The sequence below is a fragment of the Macrosteles quadrilineatus genome, unplaced genomic scaffold, assembly GCF_028750875.1.
Source record: "Macrosteles quadrilineatus isolate MER2022 unplaced genomic scaffold, UCM_ALF_1.0 Scaffold_2__2_contigs__length_208266976, whole genome shotgun sequence".
Lineage (NCBI taxonomy): Eukaryota > Metazoa > Arthropoda > Insecta > Hemiptera > Cicadellidae > Macrosteles > Macrosteles quadrilineatus.
This window is the reverse complement of record NW_026542595.1, coordinates 57520413-57534883: the sequence shown is the minus strand read 5'-3', so window position 1 is coordinate 57534883 and position 14471 is coordinate 57520413. Positions and strand designations below refer to the sequence as shown.

General features: G+C 33.3%; 1 protein-coding gene across 1 annotated transcript; it reads left to right on the top strand.

Moving 5' to 3' along the window:
- LOC128984241 (bombyxin B-7-like) lies at nt 1–13786 on the top strand. Its single transcript, XM_054403542.1, has 3 exons — nt 1–327; nt 1151–1327; nt 13686–13786. The coding sequence occupies exons 1-3, from the start codon at nt 324–326 to the stop codon at nt 13784–13786; spliced, it is 282 nt and encodes a 93-aa protein (XP_054259517.1). The 5' UTR covers nt 1–323.
- The last annotated feature ends 685 nt before the right edge of the window (nt 13787–14471 follow it).

Sequence of the window (14471 nt, the reverse complement as noted above, 5' to 3'; positions counted from 1 at the left end):
GCAAGCTACTAGTTCGGTTGTAATCTAGTCGTAATCCGGTGTATGTTCAAATCTTTAACTTCTGGTAAGGTGCAGTTCGGGACTTAACATTAATTTGGGACTTAACAGAAATGCATAAATTTGTCCTTGGGCAGAGATCCTACAGATTGCTAACACTTAAAAATCATGATAACGATATAGATTATCAAATAGACATTGGAGGGAAGTGGGAGGCGCAACTGTAACCAAAATAATTAGTTGTTACACTCGTTAAGTGTACTTGCTTGAAAAAAGCTATACATTTTTTACGTGGGAATTTGAAAAAAGTTATAAAAGACTTTAAAATGGGTGAGTAGATAATCCTAGTTTTTTACCAAACTTAATCCCAAATATATCCCGATTTAGAAAACTACAAACTACCCTTATGCCAATTTTGCATTATTAAAATGCCTGGATAACGGGTGGGATCCCTAGTAAAATATTAATTGGAATACTGTTGAATATTAAAATACGAGAATTAAACTAAAATTCGTGATAATTGAGTTGGAAAAGGATGTTCAATATTGAGTCAGTGCTCCTTGTCAACGAGGACATTCGTTTTTTCTTGATAGGTGTGCTTACAAATCGAGGAGTAATTTGAACCACATGACGTTATAAAAAACCGAACCGTATTTTGTCAATGGTGGGATTTGAACCTAGGCTTTGATGGTTATTTTTTTGTTTTAAACAAATATCTAGATCAGCTTTGGCCTTACAGTCATATAAAGTAACTACAAATACACAATAATTTACTTTAAGGGGGGGCGTTTGTTCTGGAAATTAGATTGAAAGATTTCTGTCCTATATATATCGGAGTTCAAATACCACAAATCGCCAATGGCTTTGAGCTAAGTGATAAGTCGTGACACAGGGCTTCACCGTAGCGTCTACCGGTCCAGAAAACAAAAACAGGATAGCTCTCTCAGGGAAGAAAACATTTATTTATAGTTGAGAGAAGTACCTCAACTAAAGAGTTTGTCATAAACTCTACACTTTACAAGTCGTACAACGTTTAAGACTAGTCAAAAATGTAGGGAATAGTCATTACAAAAATACATAACATCAAGATAATCTAACTGATAAAGATATTTCAAATTATCCAAGTTGGGGCTACAAGACAGTGTGTTTACAGGGATGGTGATACTGACAGCCGCAATACTAGCTGTACTGTGTACACACAACAGCAACAGTAGCTCAGATCTAGTACAGGACTTCCCACGTCACTGGTGTGGACGTTACCTCGTCTCTGCCTTACATCAGGCGTGCAAGGGAGTCTACCAACGCTACTTTAGAGCCTTCAGTGTCTCAGGTGAATAAATACAAGTAACTAGGTAGCTAGAGTTATGTTATAATCATCTTCCCACGTCACTGGTGTGGACGTTACCCCGTCTCTGCCTTACAAGAGGTGTGCGAGGGAGTCTACCAACGCTACTTTAGAGCCTTCAGTGTCTCAGGTGATTCAACATATGTAGCTAGGTAGCTATAGAGTTATGTTATAATAATCTTCCCACATCACTGGTGTGGACGTTACCCCGTCTCTGCCTTACATCAGGTGTGCAAGGGAGTCTACCAACGCTACTTTAGAGCCTTCAGTGTCTCAGGTGACTCAACACAAGTAGCTAGAATTATGTTATAATAACTTGTATTATTATTGCTAGAGTGTTTTTTAGCTCGATATTAATATTATTATTTAAACTGTACGGTAACTCGATATTATTGAATAAACTGTACCTACCTAGCTGTCAATGAGATTATTTTGGCTTTAAATAAACTTGTTATCGCTAAAGTATAGCTGATCTTAGACAGTAACAAAGCTATATACCAACAACGCATCCTCATGCACATTCATTTATCATTTAAATGCATAGATATGTTAAATTACATCCAATTAAGGCTCAACCGTAAATAGCATTGTACTATTCATGAATAAAATATCAAGACTATCAGATTAAATTGGATTTATAAAAGATCTGTTATCCATGTAATACATGGAATACTGTAGGATATTTTCCCTAATCAATTGTTTGAACTTTGCAAGAGAAATATAAAAATAATTTTTTGTGCAACTAGTGAGCAAAGTGAGCAATTGCCTTACTCGGGAGAAATCCTTACTCACGAGGAATGGTTTCTCGAGTGAGGCGATTGCACTTTGCACTCGAGTTGCACATTATAGAATAGATTTTTTTTTTAGAATAGAAAAATTCTTTATTGCTCAATGTACATAATATACAGTTATTGTAAACAATCACAATAGTATTGAACACAATTCTGGTTATAGTATTTATACAAATATGCCTATGAACTTACACAAAATTTTTTAAACCTAAACTGTTTAAAACATGGGATATAATAATAAAGAGAATCATAGAGCAATAAAGCCCTGAGGTTATAAACCTGTGCGGGATCTATATTTGAATCTTACACAAACTCAGTAGTAGGGTAGAGAGTGCCTGGCCGGATCAGTACCACAGTTATACTACACAATATTTAAAAATAACATAAACGTAGCTTCTTCACATGAAACAATATTAACTTCCTTAATTCTTACGTCTTATTAAAGTATTAGGCATTGTTTAACAAACTATAACTAAGACTATAACTATCAAAGGAAAACACTATGTCTTTATATTAGAGTAGTAAAAAATTGATTAATGTCATTATGGTTAAGTAAGTAGTTACGTATAATTTTATTGAATTGGTTCTTGTTTTTACACTCTTTAATATAGTTTGGAAGTAGATTATAAAACGTTGGTGCTAAGTACAAAAAATATTTATTGAAATGGGATAAATTGGGTCGCGGAACATACATTTTACCCACGTTCCTTAATGTGATATTGCCCTGGTTCATTCTGTTTGTATCACATCTATTAACAAAAACTCTTAAAACCTTAAAAACGTATAAGTTTCTAAAGGGCAAAATGTTTAAACTTTGGAAAAGAGGTAGAGAAGGTTTGGTTTTTGTTTCGTTTAGTATTATTCTGACGAAGGCTTTTTGTAGTGTGATTATTGGTTTTAATGTGGTAAAATATGTCCCACCCCAGATTTCTATGCCATATTCAATTTTTGAATTTATGAATGCGAAATAAATTGATCTAAGAAGCTGTATATAACATACGCTTCTGAGCATGTAGAATATACGGATGTATTTTACTAATTTTAGTTTTAAGTATGAAATATGTTCTTTCCAATTAAGTTGGCTGTCCACGTATAAGCCTAAATACTTTATGCTTCCTACTTGCTCAAGGTCTTGACAGTTACAAATGTTAAAACTTGTAGGGCATGTTACGTTGTGATATTTCAGGGATTTTGCAAAGTGTGTATGTTTTGTTAGGTTGAATATGATATATTTGGTTTTTGGCCTCATGACCATTAAATTTGATGTAAACCACCATCTCAGAGCATTCACGTCATGTTGCATTTTAGTTTTAACTCACATAATGAGTTTGCTTCGTATGACAGAGCTGTATCGTCAGCGAAAGCAACTAAATTACCTTTAAAGTTGCCGTTACAAAGGTCATTGATAAAAATCAGAAACAAGGGACCGGACAAAACTGAGCCTTGTGGTATGCCAAGTTTTACCCGACCTTCCTCACTAACACAATTATTTGCCCTTGTGGTTTGGCTTCGTCCTGACAGGTAGGAACGGAACCATTTTAGAGCAACTCCCCTTATTCCAGCATGATACATCCTTTCCAACAGAATTCCATGGTCTACCATATCGAATGCCTTCATCAGGTCTACGAAAATACCTCCACAGACTTTACCATTATTAACATTTGTGTAAATATCCGACATATACTCAATAAGAGCAGAACAAGTGTTTAATTTGCTTTGGAATCCAAATTGCTTTTTGCTAAAGAATTGATGCTTAGTTAAAAAATTTACCAACCTAACTTTTACTATTTTTTCGAGTATTTTTGAGAAAATTGCTAAGAGGGCTATTGGTCGATAATTACTTGGATTATATCTATCATTCTTTTTATATAAAGGTGTAACGACTGTTTTTTTCAATTTAACTGGAAATTCCCCAGCTGCTAAGCTTAAATTAAAAATGTAGGCTAAAACATGTACAATGGAATTAGCTATAGTTTTTATTATATTAAGAGTTAAATTGTCATAACCTGGTGCTTTGTTATCATTTAATGAATTTATAATTTTCATTATTTCCTCCTCGCACGTTGGATAAAGAAAAATTGAATCTTTAGTTGAGGTCCTTTCAAAGGTATTCCTGTAAGGGTCAAATGCACGATTGATGTTTGCCTTATCGAACAAGATTTCGTTCCTCAAGTCATCAGCCACTGAGCAAAAAAAGTTATTTAAGGTATTCGTAACCTCAACGGGGTTGTCAATCAATTGCCCGATTTCATTAAATTTTTTAGTACAATTGGGGTACTACCTTTATGCTTTGCACCTGTTAACTCTTTTATCAAATTCCATTGGTTTTTACTATTTTTCATGTTATTTTCTAACTGGGGTGAAAAGTACTTATTTTTCGCATATCTTATTTGGTTTATAACTAAATTCTTAAAATGTTTGTATCTCTGTTCTAATGTTGGGTCATTTGGTTTTTTCAAGAAATCTCTATAAAATTTGTTTTTAATTTTAATATTATGTTTTATAGTTGCATTCATCCAAGGGTTTTTAAAGTTTGATTTTATGTTTATAATTTTTAGCGAATTTCCCATATAGAATAAGCTATTACCGTAGTACTCATGGTAAGACCCGGACGCGGGACCGATTTTTTTTTTTCGTTTCGAGGTCCCTAGAGGGCAAAAACACCATCCGTTCAAATTCATATATATATATATTTATATATTTATATATTTATATATTTATATATTTATATATTTATATATTTATATATTTATATATTTATATATTTATATATTTATATATTTATATATTTATATATTTATATATATATATATTTATATATTTATATATTTATATATTTATATATTTATATATATATATATGTGTGTCCGTTAGCACGATAACTCGAGCAAAAATGATCCGATTTTGATGAAATTTGGTACAAACGTGTAAACCTACGTTTATTCGAACGAGTTCGCGATCCAGCATGATCGGACCATGGGAACGGGGGTTTACGGGGGGTTTTATGGGGTAAAAATAGGTTTTTCGCATTTTAGACCCAAAAAACATAAAATTTAGCAATTTCTTTCCGAACCATTTTGTAGAGCTTAAAAAAACAAATAATTTAGTATATTGAAGTGTTATTATGCGCCTAATGGTTACGGAGAAAATTCCAAAAAATTGTAAATTTAAAATTCCCATGTTATTCTTATGGAGAATAAGTAAACTGTTGTAGTTTGCTTGTTTATGAACATATTTTGATTTGGAAAATGTTTTTATTTCTTACTAACTATTAACATAAAAAAAAAACAGTTTTACCTCCCTGATGCAGCAAACCTAAGTACTTGTTAAACTAATTCTATTTAAATCGTGATTAAAGGTTATATTTTTAAGTAGACATTTCAGTGTAAATCAAATCAGTCAAATGGAAATTCGCTTAGTCTGCAGGTTTGCTGCGGCGGGGGTATATAGGACTCATTAATGCAATGTTGTAGTTTATGTGAAAAATAATCAAAGGAAGTCGAAGCTGAATTTGTTGAAAAGACCGAACTCCAATCTGTTTTGTTTACAACTGTTTTCAAATGTGCAATGTCCAGTTTTGAAAATTGTTTGGTTTTACTATTTTCCTTAACTTGAACCGGTTTATTGTACCTCATACAAGCTACAGTTGACCAATGATCGGTTATACATGTTTTGATTACTTGGGCTTCACAAATGAAATTTCTGCTAAGTTTACTTCGTAAAAAGACATGGTCAATACATGTTTTTGTTAGCTTTGTAACCCTGGTGGGCTCATTGATTAGTGACTTTAGACCATGACTGGCCATTCTAATTAGGTATTTATCACATAAAATTGATTTATCAATAATGTTAATATTAATATCTCCATTTATCATTAAGTTAGCGGTTTTAATTAATGCTAGTATTGTATCTAATTCATCAACGAATTTGTCCGCGGCGAATTCATGTAATCTATAAATCGCCAATATTTCAAAGGAATTATTGGCGATTGAGGATATTTTTAAATGCACACAATCAGCTGTTATCATATTTGTGCTGTCCAACTGGATAGCTTTTATCTTATCAGTCACAAATACAACTACTCCACCTGATCTTTGATTAGAGTTACATTTTACAAACATTGAATAATTAGGTAGGCTGTAGAAATTTACCTCGCTTGTATCAATCCAAATCTCTGTTAAAATTATAATATCTGGCATTTGATCAATGGAATGTAATTCCGAGACAAAAGAATCAAAATTTTTCCTTAAGCTACGAATGTTTTGCTGTAACACTACGATATCATTTGAACAAAGATTATTAAAACTAATACTATTCATTTGAATAATTAAACCTCAATGTACAATTGCACTTCCATTTCTGAATAAAAGACCAAAAACACAAAAGACAAAAAGTAACACCAAGAAAATAATACTGTTTACTGTTCGGAGGAAGCCGCATCCTGAGAATCAGATGAATTCGGCGACGCTGGCGCAGGTGCAGGTTCAGGGGCATGTCTTGGTAGCTTCTCCAAGTCCTCCATTGTAGTGATAGGCCCCGGAATATATGGTTTGACCTAGAAATAATTAGAACACAGATGAAACCATTGTTGTTCGATAGTGAAAAGTATTGTGAATAACATATCAAAAGTCTCCAAAAATATCTTTGGTGGAACACCACCATTTTTCCAAAATGGCGGCCAAATCCAGTAGTTTTTTGCTTTTTATTGAAATTCTGACTTTCCAGTCAATATTGGTGAAAAGTCGTCAATACATTTAATGTTCCTCCTGAAATTACCTTTAAAATGATACCAAATACATGTACCTACAACAGAAAATAAACCCCGTAGAAATAATAAAATATTTCAAATAAAAATATTTGTTATGAATTAATGTAATAGTCCTAGCAAACTAAAAAAACAGACACGGGGATCGTATAAAAATTTGCAAGTAAACATTTTATGGTTTTATTTTTATTGTTGTGGTGTGCAAAGTGACATACCAAAAGTTGCAAAAAATCAGTCCACGTGAAACCCCTAAATTAAGGAAAAGAATGGCGTCTTTTCCCAATATTGGACAAATTTTGCAACAAAAGATACCACATGTTTTTTCGCACATTTTTCGAGATATTGACTTGGAACCACGACCGATATTTATTGGATGGTCCGTACTTAATTTCAATAGGGGACGCTTTTGGGCCGCCATCTTGGACCAGCCATATTGGATCTGCCATATTGGATATAAATATTTTTTAATGTAATTATAGTGTTGTGACACATCATTATGAACTAGATTTCCACGCTGATTTCAATGCTGAAATCCGTTTTCAAATAAGTTTTTCGTTGCTTAAGATATATTAAAACGAAAACTCTCCTCTATACATCACTTATGGACGTATCGTACTTTGAATATGTGTTTGGATTATTATTCTCCAGGTATTATTAATGCTTGCAGTTCGTTCTAGCCTTAAAATATTCAGTGATAAAAGAGCTTTCATTTTAGTTAGCTTTCATTTTGTTTTATTTATAGTTAAAACAGACTAGTTATAGACGAGGTACAAACCCCAACACAAAATTAAACTAAACTTTTTTTATCAGTTTTTGTTAAAAGATTTATATCTTGGGTTGTTAATATGTTAACAAGTTCGTTCTGGTATCAAAGTACTCAGTAAATGTTTGGCTTTAATTTTATTAATTATTAAATGACACATGAAAAATTTTAAACGAATCATATGTAGGCCTACTTTCAATGAACTATTGAATGAATTATTGTTATTTTGAAATTTGTCTTTAGTTAAAGACATTTATCCCCAATTCTAAATAACTCCCAATAAGGAATCCATAGCTAAAATAAAAGTCAATACTTGAACGAATAGCTATGACGAGTTTTTCCCGTTTTCACTCTGCACAACACTACAAAATAAAACCATAAAACGTTTTGTTGAAATTTTGTAAAGGCCATATCCTATATTTATCTAAATATAATTTCCAAGTTACACAGTTACAGTTATTTATAAGTAAGTTAGTCATATCGTATCATGTCGTATCATATAGTACCATCAGTCAAACACCACTCCCAATCTGTTGCATCTGCTGGTGAACTATTTCCACGCCATACTTAAACCTGATGGTACAACCTTAGGCTGTGGTAGTTTTCAATGTGTTTTTAAATTGTCAAAGTACGAAACATCCATAAAAAATGTTTGTTGGAGAGTTTTCGCTTTTATATATCTTAAAATCGTAAAACGCTATTTAAAAACTGATTTCAGCATTGAAATCAGCGTGGAAATCTAGTTCATAATGATGTGTCACAACACTATAATTACATTAAAAAATATTTATATCCAATATGGCAGATCCAATATGGCTGATCCAAGATGGTGGCCCAAAAAGCGTCCCCTATTGAAATTAAGTACGGACCATCCAAAAAATATCGGTCGTGGTTCCAAGTCAATATCTCGAAAAATGTGCAAAAAAAAACATGTGATATATTTTTTTTTGCAAAATTTGTCCAATATTGGGAAAAGCCGCCATTTTTTTCCTTAATTTAGAGGTTTTACGTGGACTGATTTTTTGCAACTTTTGGTATGTAACTTAGCACACCACAACAATAAAAATAAAACCATAAAATGTTTACTTGCAAATTTTAATCCGATCCCTGTGTAGGTTATTTTTAGTTTGCTTGGACTGTTACATTAATTTATAACAAATATTTTTATTTGAAATATTTTATTATTTCTACGGGGTTTATTTTTTGTTGTAGGTACATGTATTTGGTGTCATTTTAAAGGTAATTTCAGGAGGAACATTAAATGTATTGACGACTTTTCACCAATATTGACTGGAAAGTCAGAATTTCAATAAAAAGCAAAAAAACTACTGGATTTGGCCGCCATTTTGGAAAAATAGTGGTGTTCCACCAAAGATATTTTTGGAGACTTTTGATATGTTATTCACAATACTTTTCACTATCAAACAACAATGGTTTCATCTGTGTTCTAATTATTTCTAGGTTTTGCTATTTATTTTCTTATTTTAAGGCGCCTATGACTGCAATTAATTATTCTAGCGCCTTCCGTTGGTCGTACGAGGATCGTTCCACCTCTCACCCATACGTAGCTGTATTTATAAGTTTTCTTTAGAGTTCGGACTTCCTTGTAAACTTCACGTCTTGCTTTGGTCAAACTTTCATTAATGTAGACAATTTCAGCAGGATGATCAACATTGCCAACGTCATGTGTATTGAGATTGCGCTTAACTCTTCTCTGCTTAAGGAACTCTTCCTTTTTGATTCTTCTGGTGAACTTAACTATTATACCTCGGGGCTGGATTCCACTTCTGTGCTTAGGTCCAAGTCTGTGACACGCATCCACTGACTCTTCCGGTAATGCTACGTCTGAACCGGAACACTCCGGACTCCGGGTTCTTCCAACACTTTTTACCACTTCTCAAACATCTTCTTTCTCAATCTCAGGTATTCCATTTATCTCGATACAATTTATACGAGAATACTGGTTTGACTCATCTTCACGCCGCTCAAGTTCCTTTATGCGTAGGTGTAGTTTTTTTTATTTTCTTCAAACAAAGAGTCAAACATTTTTTCAAATTTATTTAAAGACTCAGTCTGTTTTTGAACTGATTTCCTTAGGTCCTCAATGGTTTCATGGCAATTTTTTTGGCAATTTTCGGTTTCCAGGTTCTTTATTTGGTCTTTATTTTCTTGTCTTAGTTCCTTGAGTAGGTTGATAACATCTTGGATGTCTGGCTTATTTTCTTCAAGTTTTGATTCGACCTGCATACTTTTTCTTCGCTCCTTACTACAACCATCACATCTCCATATTTGCTTTTCTTTTTGCATGAATTCTGCATCTTCTTTTGATATATTTACACAAGATCCATGAAAATGTAATAAACAATCCTTGCACTGCACTTTAGGATGCCGATTTGTGATGTTTTTTTGGCAGCTCTTACTCAGACATTCAAAAATGTACAGACATTAGTGTTTTCAGACATTTTATTTAGCAACACCGAACAAAAACTATATAAAACACTTAAATGAAGGACGCACTGAGAACTGAATTTATTTAACAAGATAATACTTAAAAGAGTTGAATTTGGGAAGCCAAAAACATAAACATTAAATGAGCAGGAATAGCTTATCAATACCTTATCAGTGGCATCTGACCGACCGGCAGGGCAACCGTACACTCCGAGCGCTGGCTCATAACTGAATTTTTCCTACAGTTTCCATAAAATAAATAAATTGGTAAAGAAACGTGCCTTCACGTTGCAAATCTGGAGTGAGACAAAGTAATTAGAGCGAGACAATATTAACATTGTCACTGATAAGCGAATTGGCCACTTTGCTTTCTCAAATCAGTGAGAAACATCAGTGATGTACATTGTTAGGTAACTGTAGGAAAAATATATAATTTAATATCTGAATCGAAATACAATGAGCTCTCGCTCATTACGCACCACACAGATGTCCAGATAGCAAATTATATATAGAAAATTAAATGGGGGACTGAAGGAAGAGAACAAAAGAACCTTTTCCTACAGTTACCTAACAATGTACATGTTCTCTCACGGGCCAATTCGCTCATCAGTGAGACAATGTTAACATTGTCTCACTCTAATTACTTTGTCTCACTCCAGATTTGTAACGTGAAGGCACGAAAGTGGCCAATTCGCTCATCAATGAGACAATGTTAACATTGTCTCACTCTAATTACTTTGTCTCACTCCAGATTTGCAACGGGAAGGCACGTTTCTTTACCAATTTATTTGTTTTATGGTAACTGTAGGAAAAATGTAATGTGCAACTAACTATCTCCTCATATTGCAGCAAAAACACAGCAGTTTTTAATGCATGGGTTGCGTGTCTAAAGTGTCATTTTTACTCTCTAGGGAGTAAAAATCGTTATTAACCCTTAGGGAGTAAAAATCAGATGTTGTCAGCTCAGTTGTCAATTTCTATTGTAAACAATTGCATGTATCGAAAGTACGTATTGACTGTTTAATCGATTGTAGTTAATTGTTGCCGTAATTGTAAAGAGTTTGACATATCGGTAGTATAATGTACACTAAGACAATTATTGCAAAAAACGAAACGGATGAATCACTTCTGTTTACTAAAACAGCTGTTTGTTTCCATTGCATTAGCAAATTAAATTGAAATCAAGCTAGAAGTAGTTTTGAGAGGTTATCTTTAACTGAAAACCATTTCAGTTTTTAAACACAGTTTGTTCAAATATTGTGCAATATGATGAAAAATATAGTTAATCACACGTGCAAAATAGTATATTTCATCACTAGGGCCTAATGTGAGTTTTACGATCGAGGCGAAGCCGAGGTCGAAAAATAAGCGAGGGTTAAAATGTCACTTTTTGCCCGTGTGGTGAACTATATTTTTCGTCATATTGCATCATTAATTAGCAAAAAAAGCTAGAGAAAGAAATAATTTAAATGTAAAGATAACCTCTTATAACGACTTCCAGCTTTTTTTCAATTAATGTAAATAAGCAGCTGTTTAGTAAGTGATTCAATCATTTCGTCTATTACGATTGTGTTACAGTACATTATACCATCGACATGTCGAGCAATCGACAACAATGGGCTAGAACCTTACCTAATAAGTCAATCGATAAATAATTTATATCTGTACGATTGCCACAATCGAAATTTACAACTGTTTACAACTGCTAAAAGTAACAGTAAAAATTCATAGACACTAAAAACGATTTTTACTCCCTAGAGAGTAAAAATTCTAAATTAGACCCGAAACGCATGCATTAAAAACGTCTGTTTTTAGTGCAGTATGACGAAAAATTTATTTTCTACCCTAATTCATTTTTCGACCTCAGCTTCGCCTCGATCGTAAAACTTGAGCTCAGATCTAAAAGTGTCACTTTAGGCCCTACTGATGAAATATACTTTTTAATCACTGTGTACATAAAGTAGTTAGGCTATTTTCGATTGCAGCTGATATCAAAGAAAATAATTGTTCCCCAAGCTCTAATTTTGAGCAAGTTAAAATCTATCAGCTGATTTCCCCTTTCTCTTAATTTTCTTTACCTTGTTCTCAATTCGTTTTGTTTTCCATTTGTCCACTATGTAAACTAGTGAGCATGCTCTTTATTAATTATTTTTATAATTAAATTCAGCTGTTGTTACTGTTTAATAATGTAAACAAATGTATGTCCCTAAATGTAAACATAAAATAGGCATTTGCGTGGTGATTAAAAGTATCATTCATAGCTTGTACAGAAAGTTGTTTACCGGCACTTGATCCAATTATTCATGTCTTCAACTTCGTCTCATACATGAAACTCAATCTCACGTTCTCGGCTCGGCTTCACACATGAGATTTAGAGATCCTTGGCTCTGCCTCATTCGTGAAACTTGAGCTTGCACTGGAAAATGTATAACGTTCCGGATTATACCATTCTGTGCCACAACAAAAGTGTTTACCTCATGTTAAACCTTCTTCTGTACGTTTAATTCAATATCTCAAAAAACTAAGAGACAAAAATCTGACAAGGATGTCAAAGTTTTTGTCATTTTGAGTTATTTAGGGATGTACACATTGCATATCCATTTTATAACCTACTTTAAGATTGTTGAGTATATTTACAACCTTCAGGACGTCATCAGGGGTCAGAAAATGAACTTACATAATGGTCCCAAGCTTAATTTTCCCAATAGCTCATCTTTCCATAAATGATATCTCTACTGTCTTGGTATTTGCTACTGCTGGTATTAGCGAATTTCCCATATAGGAAATAAAGACCTGAACCCGGGACCGATTTATTTTTTTCGTTTTGAGGTCCCTAGAGGCCAAAAACACAATCCGTTCAAATTCATGTATACAGTATATATGTCTGTTAGCACGATAACTCGAGCAAAAATGATCCGATTTTGATTAAATTTGGTACAAACGTGTAAACCTGCGTTTATTTGAACCAGCATAATCGGACTATGGGAACGGGGGTTTATGGGGCGGGGGTTTATGGAGTAAAAATAGATTTTTCCCATTTTTGAACCTAAAAACACAAAATTTCATGATTTCTCTCCAAACCATTTTGTAGAGCTTAAAAAACAAATAATTTAGTATATTGAAGCGTTGTTGTATGCCTAATGGTTACAGAGAAAATTAAAAAAAATATTGTAAATTTAAAATTCCCATGTTATTCTTATGGATAATAAGTAAACTGTTTAGTTTGCTTCTTTTATAAACATATTTTGATCGAATTTGGAAAATACATTCATAGTAAACTATTAACAATGTACAAACAAAAAAAAACACTTTTTTACCCTCCCTGTTGCAGCAAAACTCTAGGGAATAAATGTGATATTTTAAAGGAGGAATTTTAGTGTAAATCCAATCAGGCTAATTGAAATTCCCTTAGTCTGCAGGTTTGCTGCGGCGGGGGTGTATTTCCCTTACTGTAGTGTATACTGTGTGCCCTTACTGTAGTGCATTTTATCATGCTCAACTTGCATTAACAAAATCATAAAGATTAAGGTTATTTGCGTTGATTCACAGAAATTAGTAATCAATTGTGAATTGCAGATTACTCATTGGGTTCGAGAAGACTGCGGCGAGGAGTGAGTGAAGAATGTTGCTACAAGGGATGTACCATTGCTGTGCTCAAGTCCTATTGTACCTACTAGTAGTGTAGCATAAAATAAAAATTCTACTGTCGATTAACTGAATGTTAGTACTGAATATTGAAGTGGTTATCACATACAGTATATCTATATACTAATAGGTACACATGTTTTGCTGATTGCAATAGGTACATCATAAATCAGCGAGAGAGTAAAATGATTAGATGAGTAGAGTAGAGTATAAGCTGATTACAATATTTTTTGACTTTTGAGCTTACAACTGGTGAATCTGCTGCACCTTAGGCTGGTTATCTGGTGTCCTTAGGCATGTGCAAAAGCAGCCACATAGGGTCCAGCATCTCAAGGGGATCTTGGTGAAAATTCCAAATAAATTGAAAAAAAGATTTTAAGATTGTGAGTTTTAAGTACATCAATTATGCAAAAATAGGGGAGTATGAATACGAATATTATACAGTGAGATTTTTTTAAACCTATGATTGTTGTGATACGTTTTTATTCCCATATAGGGAATAAATTACCGTAGGTCTCATGGTAAGACCTAGACCCGGGACCGATTTACTTTTTCGTTTTGAGGTCCCAAGAGGCCAAAAACACCCTCCGTTCAAATTCATATAGGTAGGCCTATATATAATTTTTTTTCGGAAATCTTTTGTTTCATACTAAGCTATCAACATTTCAATTTAAAAAAACACGCCTCAATACCTTCCCTGTAGCAGCAAAATAAGAA